Consider the following 14,389-nt stretch of genomic DNA (forward strand, 5'->3'; position numbering starts at 1 on the left):
TGTATTAGAGTTCACTCTATTAAACTCACCAGACATCATGTCTCTCTACATGCAGGATTTGTGCAAAAGGCAGTTATTTTGTTACATTTTGTTTGTACTGGAATCAGTTATTTGAGTGAGCTCTAATTCATCTGCTAGGAACGGAGCCCCCCAATAAGATATATTGGATCTAACTGTCAATGAATATCTGATACCCAACTGCTGCATGAAGACAGAATGAAGAGAAACAGATGCTGAGAGAGGGACAGTGAAGCTAAAATTGATTATTTCAGAAACGCAGAATATTTAATTGATTGTATTTAGAAAGTTTCTTATGTCAGTATGAGGGAGCTTATATTACATTTTCATTTTGGCGATAGTTCCCCTTTAAGGAACACTGAGTAACCTGGGAGTAAAACCCATCCGTATTTGGGACAGAAAAGGGTTAAACAAACAAGTTATTTTACAGACTGTACTGGGCCAGCCTGGGGTTTCACATCAGGAAATTACCAGAGGAAAATCTGCATTTGGCAGAGACTATGGGCCTGGGAAGCTTGAGCAACATGTCCTGTACGTTGAGTTTCCAGACAAAGGAATAAACACACAGTGCAGGACAAGGCAACACGTCTATATGGAAACAGAATAGAATAATAGACACAAGCGGATACTTGTATTGGTCTGAAACATTATAGCTGCACATTCACACTGATTAACTCAGCATGTGGAAATGCAGCCAATCATTTGACCCTCAGGCTGACAATCTAATCCTACTGCAGGCCTATAAAGACTCAATGCGGCCCTCGCCCAGTTACGATTTGGTATAAAGTGTTCCTATTAACCCAATCAGTTCAGACAGATGTGAGTCCTGCGGACACTGCAGATTTCAGCATTTTTGGGGGTTAGATATAATTTGTCAACGTGCCCAGATATAAAAGCTTTTCCCTTTAGCATTAACAGACGAGTCTGCTGGGTAATTGCTCCTTATATGGAACACTTCTTTCTCAAGCAGCCCATCTGATCCCTGCAGTGCGGGGGGCCTCCATCATCCCACACAAATCTAACACATAAAGCAAATATCATGGGCTCTCTCAGCTCATTATTCCCAGAAAGCTTCTACTGATGAACTAAAGCTCCCATCTTCCTCTAGTAGCAGCTATTGCTCCACATTTTCCAGTACAGGTATGGGACCTGTTATCCAGAATGCTCGGGACCTGGGGTTTTCCGGATAATGGATATTTATGTAATTTGGATCTTCATACCTTAAGAGGCCCATTTATCAAAGTCCGAATTTATCGCAATATTTTCTGTAAATTACTCTGACCAAATCTGCACTGTTTTTTTTCTCCTCAATATTAGGGATGCTCCGAATCCAGGATTCGGTTCGGGATTCGGCCTTTTTCAGCAGGATTCAGATCTGGCCAAATCCTTGTGCCCAGCTGAACCGAATCCGAATTTGCAAATGCAAATTAGGGGTGGGAAAGGAAATCACTTGACTTTTTGTCACAAAACTAGGAAGCAAAAAATGTTATCCCTTTCTCACCCCAATTTGCATATGCAAATTAGGATTCGGATCGGTATTCAGTCGAATCTTACGTGAAGGATTCGGGGGTTTGGCCAGATTATAGTGGATTCGGTGCATAAAAAGCAGTAACAATAAATGTGTAACTTTAAAGAGGATTTGTTTTAGATGGGGGTCACTCACTCCCTTCTGAAAGCTAGAAAGAGTCAGGAGAAGAAGGCAAATAATTAAAAAACTATAATAAATAAATAAATAATGAAGACCAATTGAAAAGTTGCTTAGAATTGGTCAATCTATAACATAGTAAAAGTGAACCTGAAGGTGAACCACCCCTTTAATAACAGTGTCCACAAAATGGCTCCTGCCTGCTTGCTATAATTATGAATTCCCAGACTGAAGGAAACACCATTCAAATCATTTATACAGTGTAATTAAAGTTCATTTTGCTTGACTAACATGATAAAATAGTATTTGGAACATTTTAAGTCTATCTTAGTTGGGATCAAGTACAAGCTACCGTTTTATTATTACAGAAAAAAAGGAAAATATTTTGAAAAATTTGGATTATTTCGATAAAATGGGAGACAGCCTTTCCGTAATTCAGAGCTGCCTTGATTATGGGTTTCCTGATAATGGATCCCATACCTGTAGTTACTCACAACATACAACACTCCATGTTTTCCTATCAGCAATAATAGACTGTGAGCCCCTCTCACCTGTAGCAGTATTGGCTCCACCAACATTGATATCATTCTCATCATCGAATTCAATCCGGACTCCTTTGCCATTGCCGGCTGAAACTCCACAGCCCCCACTTCGGCAGAGAGATATGGGGACCACTCCATAGACATAGGCCAACATAATTGGAACACCAATACCTGGAAGCAGAAGAATGGATTATAAGTGGATGTTTGGGTGTTTGATCTGCAGCTGTGATTGGGTGTAATTATTGCCTGGAGAATAGACTTACCGACAGTTACCGCTGCTACAACTGGAGACACAATAACAGACAAGGTAACACCGCCTGCAATGGCCAGATTCCTCTTGTGCTTGGAAATGTCTTTGCCTTCATAACGATTGTGAATCTATGAAAAAAAGGTCTTTAAAGAGGTTGTTCACCTTTAAATTAACTTTAATATGATGCAGAGAGTGACATTCTGAGCCAATTTGTAATTGGTTTTCATTTTATATTAGTTGTGGATTCTGAGTTATTTAGCTTTTTATTCAGCAACTCTCCAGTTTGCAAAATGAACACCAATTGAAAAAGTTGCTTAGAATGGGCCATTCTATAAAATACTAAAAGTTAAAGGAACAGTGACAACAAAAAATGAAAGTGCTTTAAAGTAATAAAAATATAATGTAGTGTTGCCCTGCACTGGTAAAACGGCTGTGTTTGCTTCAGAAACACTACTATAGTTCATATAAACAAGCTGCTGTGTAGCAATGGTGGAAATTGAAAAAAGACTATGTGGCACAGGTTAACTGATGGATAACAGATAACACCATTAGACAGACAGAGCTTATTTGCTATCCTCATTCTCCTTTGAATGGCTGCCCCCATTTCTGAAGCAAACACAGCAGTTTTACCAGTGCAGGGCAACACTGCATTCTATTTTCATTACTTTAAAAAACGTATTTTTTTACGTTACTGTTCCTTTAACGTAAAGGTGAACCACCCCATTAATGGTGCCACAAGGAGTAGCACAGTAAGGCAGAAGGATTCCAATAGGTGGCGATTGCCTTCGGCAAACCACAACCCCGGTGCAAATCATTCCAGTGTAAGCAGAATGGCACTGTATCCCAGTTATTATGGCCAGACTATCTCATCTGTTTAAAGGAACAGTAACACCAGAAAATGAGAGTGTTTTAAAGTAATGAGAATATCACGTAGTGTCGCTCTGCACTGGTAAAACTGATGTGTTTGCTTCAGAAACACTACTATAGTTCATATAAACAAGCTTCTCTGTAGCAATGGGGGAAATTGAAAATAGGCTATATGGCACAGGATAATAGTGGCTAACAGATAACACCATTATGTTCTACAGAGTTTATCTGCTATCTGCTGAGTAACCTGAGCCTTTTCTCCTTTGAATGGCTGCCCCCATTGCTACACAGCAGCTTATTTTATAAACTATAGTAGTGTTTTTGAAGCAAACATCAGTTTTAACAGTGCAGGGCAACACTGCATTATATTTGTATTACTTTAAAACACTTAAATTTTTTGGTGTTGCAATTCCTTTAAGCATTGGTACAGGAGTGGATTATCTGCCAGGGGTCATTAGCCACTCAAAACTGACATGGGCCATTCCGCCATCCATTTCCCCATGTGAGAAAATGGTCTGGTCAGTAATGAGTTGGGAATACACAGGCAGCACTGCCCAGCTAATCCCATTGGTAATCATCCACTTTCCAGGTTTTACCCTTTGTCAGGACAAATATAAATTTAACAGAATGGCGGAAATCGCTATTTATAGAAAACGGCTATGGTAAGAGTAACCTGGGCAACTTATTCCGTAGTCATTTATACTGTATAATACTTAATGGCCTGGTTTGTTTTCAGGCAGTTTCTAAATATTGGAAATTAATTTACAGTGATTGATGGAATATACGTTTTATGTATATTTGGTAGGGATGCACCGAATCTACTATCTGGGATTCGGCCGAAACCCCGAATCCTTCATGAAATATTCGGCCAAATACCAAACCGAATTTGCATATTCAAATTAGAGACGGGAAAGGAAAAAGTGGAAAAATAATTTATGCAAATTAGGATTCGGTTCGCCCACGCACAAGGATACGGCTGAATACGAACCCTGCTGAAAAAGGCCGAATCCTGGATTCGGTGCATCCCTAATATTTGGACCAGCATACATTGGGATTTGGTCACGGTTAGTGGGAGGGATTGTAAAACGACCTCACTTCCTGTTTGTGCCTTGAAACAGTTGTATTTTGCACCAATGTTAGAGATAAAGAGCCAATAAAAACCCCTAAGCAGCCAGACTGCCTGTTCCTGCTTCTGTACCTTTTGTAAGTAATAAATGTAACACAGTCGATGACTAACCTTTCGCCCCACATATACAGGGATGCCAATTATCATGGCCGGAATGGCAATTCCAGCGATCAGCGCAATGCCCACCGGTGCCCCCACCAGGGTTCCAAGTTGCCACAGGATCTTTTTCTTTCTGCTCCACGGCTTCTTCCCCCAAAATGTGCAACCGGAAGGGCTGAGAAAGCACAACACAGTGTGAGAATCAATAACAAGTCAGAGAAGCGGCTACCAACTATTCGACTATTTGCCACTGGAAACCTGCCGAATTGCTGTTTTAGTCAATGGGAGACGTCCTGGGAATTTGGAGTTGTTTGCAGCCTTCCTGACATTGGAGTTTTTTTCGGAGAAAAAACTCGAATCAAGTTTTTAAAACTCAAGTCGAATTTGATTCAAGTTATTGGGTCGATCCTATTCGCCCGAGTTTAGGGAATTCGATTTTTTTTTAATAAATTTTGACTGGTCTATTTTCGTATTCATGGGCGTTTTTAAAAACTCAAATGAATTCGAAATTCTCCCCTTTCATAAATGTGCCTCTATGTGCTTGTAACACAAAACGTGAGGCTGTGGACACAATAGACTGTTGCTTCAACTGCCTGATGGACGTTTGCCTTCATTAGAGTGCCTGCTCCAAAGTATATTCGGTTTATCCGCTCCTCTTGGTGAGGGCTCAGGGGGTGCACCTGGGCCTCTTCCTTTATGAGGTGAGTAACAACCTTTACTATTTGGGGACCCCCATTAAATTTCTTTGATTTATCACAGAGCCCCAAGTATCAAAGCCAATAAGATGAAGGGGACCAAATGAGCATTTAGAGCTTATTTGCATAAATAGATTAAAGGCCAAGGAGGTGTTGGACTGTTAAACCAATGAGAACATATTCTATGTGCTACACATTATGCATAACCTGCAGGCTAATTGCAGAATAATACAGGTATGGGACCTGTTATCCAGAATGCTCGGGACCTGGGGTTTTTAACGGATAATGGATTGTTAAAGGGGTTGTTCACCTTTGAATTAACTTTTAGTATGATGTAGAGGGTGATATTCTAATACCATTTTCAATTGGTTTTCATTTTCTATTATTTTCTATTATTTGTGGGTTTTTAGTTATTTAGCTTTTTATTCAGCAGCTCTTCAGTTTGCAGTTTCAGCCATCTGGTTGCTAGGGCTCAAATTACCCTAGCAATCATACATTGATCTGAATAAGAGACTGGAATATGCATAGGAGAGGGCTTAATAGAAAGATGATTAATAAAAAGTAGCAATAACAATTAACGTGTAGCCTCGCAGAGCATTTGTTTTTTTACATGGGATCAGTGACCCCCATTTGAAAGCTGGAAAGAGTCGGAAGAAGGCAAATAATTAAAAAAAAAAAAACAAAAAAAAGATAATGAAGGCCAATTGAAAAGTTGTTAGCAATTCTATAACATACTAAGGGGCAGATTTACATAGGGTCGAATATCGATTAATTATATTCGACTGCTGAATGTAAATCTTTCGACTTCGAATATCGAAGTCGAAGGATTTACCGCAAATAGTTCGATCGAATGAAAAGGATTTTAATCCATCGATCAAACGATTTTTCTTCGACCTAAAAATTGTTAGAAAGCCTATGGGGACCTTCCCCATAGGCTAACATGGCACCTCGGTAGGTTTTAGGTGGTGAAGTAGGGGGTCGAAGTTTTTTTTAAAGAGACAGTACTTCGACTATCGACTGGTCGCATAGTCGAACGATTTTTAGTTTGAATCGTTCGATTCGAAGTCACAGTCGAAGGTTGAAGTAGCCAATTCGATGGTCGAAGAAGCCAAAAAAAACATTCGAAATTAAACGTTTTTTTTTCTTCTAATCCTTCACTCGAGCTAGGTAAATGGTGAACCACCCCTTTAAGTAATCTGGATCTTCATACCTTAAATCTACTAGAAAATCAAGTAAACATTAAATTAACCCAATAGGCTGGTTTTGCTTCCAATACAGCACTGCGCAATATGGAAAAGGAAATCATTTTTTAAAGATTTGCATTATTTGATTTTAATCAAGTCTATGGGAAACGGCCTTTCTGTAATTGGGAAAATTCTGGACAACGGGTTTCTGGATAACGGATCCCATACCTGTAGTAAAATAACAGAGTATGGTTTGTTCTTGCACGCCACTGGCTGATGTTTATATTTCACTGTTATCCCCTTTTCCTGACTGAATTATAGGGAAATGTAAATGTGATTCAATCAGATTAGTTTTCCGGACTGAGTTGCTTTTGTGAATGAGCCGTAAGGAGGAGATTTACATGAGTCAACGGACAGACTGTCCCTGTAATTAATCCTGTTCATGAGGCAAAGAGGATTGTGCACAGAGCAGCCAGTCCTGATTACTGAGCCAAATCCCACTGGGAGCAGCTGAAAAAGAATACAAGGTGCAATCAATTGCCTACCTGAGATAATGTAGGTCTGAGATTTCCTTCATGCAGAGCCAGCAGAACTCGCAGCCGCACACTGCGCACGTCATGTGGTTACAGCTCCCGTCGTTCATCTTTATGATATAGGCAGCACAGCGAGGGCACGGCTTTATATCATCCGCTGGGCACAGGCACAAAGAACACAACATTAGGGGGCAGATTTATATAAAAAAATTTTTTTTTATGGTCAAAACTGTCAAATTCGACTAGGGAGTCATTCAAATTCCATTCGAGTTTTTAAAAGAGTTCAAATTCAGTTTTTGAGATTAATCACACTCTGGCCCTTTAAGAACTCAAATTCAACTGTTCAAATTGAAGTCAAAGGGAGACGTCAAGGGATCAATTTGGAGTTGTTTGCAGCTTTCCTGACATTCGAGTTTTCTTCATAGAAAAATCTCGAAATCAAATTTGTTTTTGATCCGAATTTTCGGGGCAATTTAATTAATCAGAGTTTGAAAAATTCTATTTTTTTTTAAAATAAATTTCAATTGGTTGAATTTCGAATTTATGGGAGTTTAGGGGAGTTTTTAAAAACTCACATGAATTCGAAATTTGACCTTTGATAAATATACCTCCCCTAGTAAGTGGCATCACTAGGATCATACAGACAGCAGCAGATCTGCTCAATTGGGGCTCATTTATCAACACTGGGCAAATTTGCCCATGGGCAGTTACCTATGGCAACCAATCAGTGATTAGCTTTTTGAAGCCAGCTGCAAGTAGAACAATGAATGCAGCAATTTGATTGGTTGCCATGGGTTACTGCCATAGGAAAATTTGCCCAGTGTTGATAAATGACCCCCAATGTGTTCCTAGGTATCATCATCAATATGGAGTTATTAATACTGCTCAGTTGGGACTATAGACAATGTTTCAGGCAAGAAAGATGGCGGCTGGCAGCAAATACTGGACATGGAAAAATAATAATACAAAGCTCCAGCTGGAGGAAGATGCTGCATTACTACTGAATAATGTGCCAATCTGTATCCAATGGCAGAGGTTCTGGCTTACTGTTTCTTACTGCAGGTTCACGTCAGTGGAAGTGCTTGAGAATGGCAGATGTATCACATTACAAATTTCTCTTAGCACACTGGGCTACTGGCCAGCATCCCTACAAAAAAGAAGGCGTCTCTTTATGGACTATATTAGGCTATGATTAAGTGCCTAAAGGCACGGAACGCATAAGGCTATGTATTAACTTACTTTGTGGCCTAAAATAAAGTTCTCAGTTCTTTTACAAGCCTGTTTGTGGGATATGTGAGTGCCCGCTATTTTCTCTCTCTCTACTGACTATATTAGCCTATGATTAAGTGCCTAAAGGCACAAAATGTGTAGGGCTATGTATTAACTTACTTTGTGGCCTAAAATACAGTTCTCAGTTCTTTTAGAATCCTGTTTGTGGGATATGCGAGTGCCTGCTATTTTCTCTTTCTCTACTGACTATATTAGGCTATGATTAAGTGCCTAAAGGCACGGAACGCATAAGGCTATGTATTAACTTACTTTGTGGCCTAAAATAAAGTTCTCAGTTCTTTTACAAGCCTGTTTGTGGGATATGTGAGTGCCGGCTATTTTCTCTCTCTCTACTGACTATATTAGCCTATGATTAAGAGCCTAAAGGCACGAAATGCGTAGGGCTATGTATTAACTTACTTTGTTGCCTAAAATAAAGCTCTCAGTTCTTTTACAAGCCTGTTTGTGGGATATGTGAGTGCCCGCTATTTTCTCTCTCTCTACTGACTATATTAGCCTACGATTAAGTGCCTAAAGGCAAAAAATGCGTAAGGCTATGTGTTAACTTGCTTTGTGGCCTAAAATAAAGTTCTCAGTTCTTTTACAAGCCTGTTTGTGGATCATGTGAGGGCCTGCCATTTTCTCATTTGGTTGGATACCTGCACCTCAACATGTAGGTCTGGGGCATGAGCACCCAGACGCCACGTACTACTGGTGAGATCATAAATTTATTGGCTTTACATTGAGACTTTTTTCTTCAAATGCAATCTCTTTACTGACAGCCCTGATCAATTGAAGGTAATGGGGAGCCATGTGCAAAAGGAACTGAGAAAGCAAAAGTCCCAGAGCCTAGTAAAGTGGCCTCCTATATAATATAGACTCTGGGGTCCTTCTAACATGGCACCACGGACAGTGTGATTTTCTTCTTGCCGACTGTCAATCTGCTACGATGGGATGAAATGGGGGTTGGCCAAGCTGGGTGTGACTGGGTCCAACAATTACATGTTTTATTCTTAAAGGGATACTGTCATGGGGAAAAAAGTTTTTTTCAAAATGAATCAGTTAATAGTGCTGCTCCCGCAGAATTCTGCACTGAAATCCATTTCTCAAAAGAGCAAACAGATTTTTTTATATTTAATTTTGAAATCTGACATGGGGCTAGACATATTGTCAATTTCCCAGCTGCCCCAAGTCATGTGACTTGTGCTCTGATAAATTTCAATCACTCTTTACTGCTGTACTGCAAGTTGGAGTGATATCACCCCCTCCCTTTCCCCCCCCCCCAGCAGCCAAACAAAAGAACAATGGGAAGGTAACCAGATAACAGCTCCCTAACACAAGATAACAGCTGCCTGGTAGATCTAAGAACAACACTCAATAGTAAAAACCCATGTCCCACTGAGACACATTCAGTTACATTGAGATGGAAAAACAGCAGCCTGCCAGAAAGCATTTCTCTCCTAAAGTGAAGGCACATGTCACATGACCAGGGGCAGCTGGGAAATTGACAAAATGTCTAGCCCCATGTCAGATTTCAAAATTGAATATAAAAAAATCTGTTTGCTCTTTTGAGAAATGGATTTCAGTGCAGAATTCTGCTGGAGTAGCACTATTAACTGATGCGTTTTGAAAAAAAAATTTTTTCCCATGACAGTATCCCTTTAAAGGGATTCTGTCATGATTTTTGTGATATCGTTTTTATTTCTAAATTACACGGTTTACACTGCAAATAATTCACTACTATATTACATTTCATTTCTGAACCAACAAGTGTAATTTTAGTTGTAATATTGGTGTGTGGGTGCATCTCACCTACCTGGTCATGTGATTTCAGAAAGAGCCAGCACTTTAGGATGGAACTGCTTTCTGGCAAGCTGTTGTTTCTCCTACTCACTGTAACTGAATGTGTCTCAGTGGGACCTGGATTTTACTATTGAGTGATGTTCTTGTATCTACCAGGCAGCTGTTATCTTGTGTTAGGGAGCTGCTATCTGGTTACCTTCCCATTGTTCTGATGTTAGGCTGCTCGGGGGGGGGGTGATAACTTGCAGTAGAGCAGTTAAGAGTGACTGAAGTTTATTACAGCACAAGTCACATGACTGGGGTCAGCTGGGAAACTGATAATATGTCTAGCCCCATGTCAGATTTCAAATATTAAAAAAATCTGTTTGCTCTTTTGAGAAACGGATTTCAGTGCAGAATTCTGCTGGAGCAGCACCATTACCTGATGTGTTTTGAAGGAAAAAAAAAAATTCCATGACAGTATCCCTTTAAAGCAGTATGTGGACTCAAACGCTTTGTAACTAAATCCAATATAATAAGCTGCATCATTTGGCTCTACGATTTGGCCTTATCACTGGAGGTTGCAAATTGATCTGCCCATCATTGAGATTTCTTACAGCGTGTAAAGGCTGCAGGTGGAGTTAGCAATGCAAGGAGCTGCTCCACTGATTAATGCACAGGGTTTATCAGAGGCAATACCTGCAGCTCCAGATTCCTGGCTGTAACTGATCGAAGAAGAGCGGATTGTTCTCAGTCGCAAGCTCTGGGCTCGCTCTTGGCGTGCAGCATCGCATGTCTGGTTTGGATGCCAGATCTGTTTGCAGTGATAGCAGAACTCTGTCCCACAACCTTCTCGGCCGCAGGTTAACTTTGGGCAGCTGGCACAACCAAAAGCAATCACAGCAAACCTGGGAATGAGGAGGAGAGTCATTGGTACTGGTATGCAGGAACTCAAGACAGCACATGAAAGAACATACAGTGAGCATAATACATTCTCTGTATGTCACAGAGAACAGCCTCTGCACTGGCAATCAGCATGGCAGCTTCCATCTACAAGTGAACACAATAGCTCACTGCACACACACACACACACCTATATCCTCTTACTTTATTTATAAAACTAAACAGATTCACGCAAGGCAGATTTACAGCTTCTGGATTCCATTGGCTCCCTGAGGTTTCCTCACAAAGTCAGACATATGTGATGTTCCCTGGGACGTGCTGCACAGTTTCTACTGAAACTCTCTGAACTGGATTTACACGTCAGACAAGGGCAGAACTATGCGCAGGCGCGGGCCCCACACTGTAACTTCGCTGATCTCTACAGGCCACACAGTGTCGATAATTCGCCTGCTTCTAACACTCAAAGGAACAGAAACATCGAAAAGATTCAAGTGGTTTAAAATTAAAGAAAATATAATGTAATGTTGCCCTGCACTGGTAAAACTGGTGTGTTTGCTTCAGAAACACTACTATAGTTTATATAAACAAGCTGCTGTGTAGTCATAGGGGCAGCCATTCAAGCACAGTATACAGTAGGTAACAGATAAGTACTACTATAGTTTATATAAACAAGCTGCTGTGAAACCATGGGGGCAGCCATTCAAAGGAGAAAGTGGAAAAAAGGCTCAGGATACACAGCATAACAGATACGCTCTGTAGTAAACAGTTTCTTCAGAATGTTTCTGTTATCTACTGTGTATCCTGTGCTTGAATGGCTGCCCCCATGGCTAAACAGCAGCTAATTTATATAAACTATAGTTTTTGTGTTTCTGAAGCAAACACACCAGTTTTTCCTGGCAACACTACATTATATTGTCATTCCTTTAAAACACTTTCATTTTTTGTTACTGTTCCTTTAATGTCTTTGTTGCCAGTGGCAAAAATATGGGAAAGTTTTCCCTTAAAGGAGAAGGAAAGGCTAGAATTAAGTAAGCTTTATCAGAAAGGTCTATATAAATACACCAGTAAACCCTCAAAGTGATGCTGCTCTGAGTCCTCTGTAAAGAAACACCACATTTCTTTCCTTCTATTGTGTACTCATGGACTTCTGTATCAGACTTCCTGTTTTCAGTATAAACCTCCAGGGCTTGGGCTTGAGCATGCTCAGTTTGCTCCTCACCCCCTCCCTCCTCCCATCTCTGCTGACATCTGAGCTCAGAGCTGTATGTGAGCAGGGAGAGACTCAGGCAGGAAGTGATGTCACACCAAGCTTATATGGCAGCCTCTATCCTAAACAAACAGAGACAGTGTCTAGAGCTTATTACTCAGGTATGATAAAGCATTCCACAGAATAAATATAGCGTTCTAGCTTGCACTATTGTGGCTAATCTGTTGGCAATAAACTGTCTTGTAGCTTTCCTTCTCCTTTAACATGAAATTCTTGCAAAATTGAAAATATTCCAAAATGAAGAGAAAATTGTGTTAGTGCCAGGAGCTGAAATATCATGGGTTTTCCGTAAATAGAAATACAACCCTCCATTTTTATTTGCCTTCGAACCGTGGTTATTTAGCAATCATGGCTTACCCTAGCAGCCCCACATCCGCATGTTATTTAACCTGCTGTCATTTCTTAAATCCTCTTTATTTCAGCCCCATTTACACAAAGCAGCTATTTCAGAAAATCTCCTGGCATTCAAGAGTTAATACTTAATACAAAAGCATATAGTCCCCATTATGGGGAAGAGAACCAAGAGAACATTTTGGGCAAATGTTGTGACTGCTGACATCAGGCATAGAGGCGAATAGGGAAATAGAGTCCACAGAAAGGAATCAGATGATCAGATTAACTCTGTCCAATGTTGCTACTTAATGTTGAGGGAGCAGGAACGTGCCATATGCTGGCACTCTAATCTTAACCATGAGGTTTATAGTTCCACCATAGGGACATAGATTATTTCAGGGTATCAGTCCCACCACTGCACATTTTTTAAGCACTTCTTCTACACGTCACATGGACTAGCAAAGCTCTTGTACTTCTTGTGCTGGTGAGTGACTCTTATACTGAAGGAATACATTGTGGTTTGGAATGTGTGTATACTGTATAACGTGTGTGTGTGTATATAACGTGTGTGTAAGTGTGTATATACATAACTGTGTGTGTATATAGCGTGTGTGTAAGTGTGTATACAACGTGTGTGTGTATACGTGTGTGTGTGTGTATATAAGGTGTGTATATAAGGTGTGTGTATTTATAACGTGTGTATTTATAACGTGTGTGTGTATATAACGTACGTGTGTGTGTGTGTGTATATAACGTACGTGTGTGTGTGTGTGTATATAACGTACGTGTGTGTGTGTGTGTGTGTATATAACGTACGTGTGTGTGTGTGTATATAACGTACGTGTGTGTGTGTGTGTGTATATATAAAGTACGTGTGTGTGTGTGTGTATATAACGTGTGTGTGTATATAACTTGTGTATATGTATATAATGTGTATAATGTGTGTGTGTGTGTGTGTGTGTGTGTGTGTATAATATGTGTGTGTGTGTGTGTGTGTGTATAATGTGTGTGTAATGTGTGTGTGTGTAATGTGTGTGTAATGTGTGTGTGTGTGTGTAATGTGTGTGTGTGTGTGTGTAATGTGTGTGTGTGTGTGTGTGTAATGTGTGTGTGTGTGTGTGTGTGTAATGTGTGTGTGTGTGTAATGTGTGTGTGTGTGTGTGTAATGTGTGTGTGTGTGTGTGTGTGTGTAATGTGTGTGTGTGTGTGTGTGTGTGTGTGTAATGTGTGTGTGTGTAATGTGTGTGTGTGTAATGTGTGTGTGTGTAATGTGTGTGTGTGTAATGTGTGTGTGTGTAATGTGTGTGTGTGTAATGTGTGTGTGTGTGTGTGTAATGTGTGTACGTGTCTGCTTCCTCTATAGCCAATACAAAAACACATCCCTGCTCCCCAGTCATTCTCTTACCTGCGGCGAGGAAGGGGGACACAAGTTGGACAGGAGTGGGCGGGACAGAGGCGGGGGCAGGACATGAGTGGGCGGGACAGAGGTGGGGGCAGGACATGAGTGGGCGGGACAGAGGCGGGGGCAGGACAGGAGTGGGCGGGAGGATGGGGATCGGAGTGCACTGGGTCCCTCTGAAGATTCTTTTGCAGGGGGCCAGGCACACTCTAGTTACACTACTGTACAGTATCTTGTCATACTAATGGCAGCCATTTATAGTGTGGATACAGATAAGTACATTCATTTCAGCAACTATTAGTACTTCTCAATATCACATGTGCCCCTGGGAAACAATAGCATTTTCTCCCTATGAAAGTCATCAAGCTTCCTGGGTTATTATGGCAAAAGAGACAGGACTAGGATAGGAGCAACATAACAACTGCCTATTCCACTGATGTCTCTGAGGACTTGCACTTTAAGGGCCTTGCTCAGCAC

The 14,389-nt window shown here is 40.6% G+C and overlaps 1 protein-coding gene across 1 annotated transcript in view; it reads right to left on the minus strand.

Moving 5' to 3' along the window:
* Positions 1 to 14,389, minus strand: part of rnf19a.S (ring finger protein 19A, RBR E3 ubiquitin protein ligase S homeolog) — a 67,375-nt gene that overhangs the window by 7,223 nt on the left and 45,763 nt on the right. The window contains exons 3-7 of the mRNA XM_018223870.2: positions 10,710 to 10,918; positions 6,972 to 7,116; positions 4,560 to 4,722; positions 2,469 to 2,583; positions 2,215 to 2,376 (exon numbers count right to left, since the gene is read on the minus strand). Coding sequence (XP_018079359.1) covers positions 2,215 to 2,376; positions 2,469 to 2,583; positions 4,560 to 4,722; positions 6,972 to 7,116; positions 10,710 to 10,918 — 794 coding nt within the window. The remainder of the gene's footprint in view (positions 1 to 2,214; positions 2,377 to 2,468; positions 2,584 to 4,559; positions 4,723 to 6,971; positions 7,117 to 10,709; positions 10,919 to 14,389) is intronic.

The sequence above is a fragment of the Xenopus laevis genome, chromosome 6S, assembly GCF_017654675.1.
Source record: "Xenopus laevis strain J_2021 chromosome 6S, Xenopus_laevis_v10.1, whole genome shotgun sequence".
In the NCBI taxonomy this organism is placed as follows: domain Eukaryota; kingdom Metazoa; phylum Chordata; class Amphibia; order Anura; family Pipidae; genus Xenopus; species Xenopus laevis.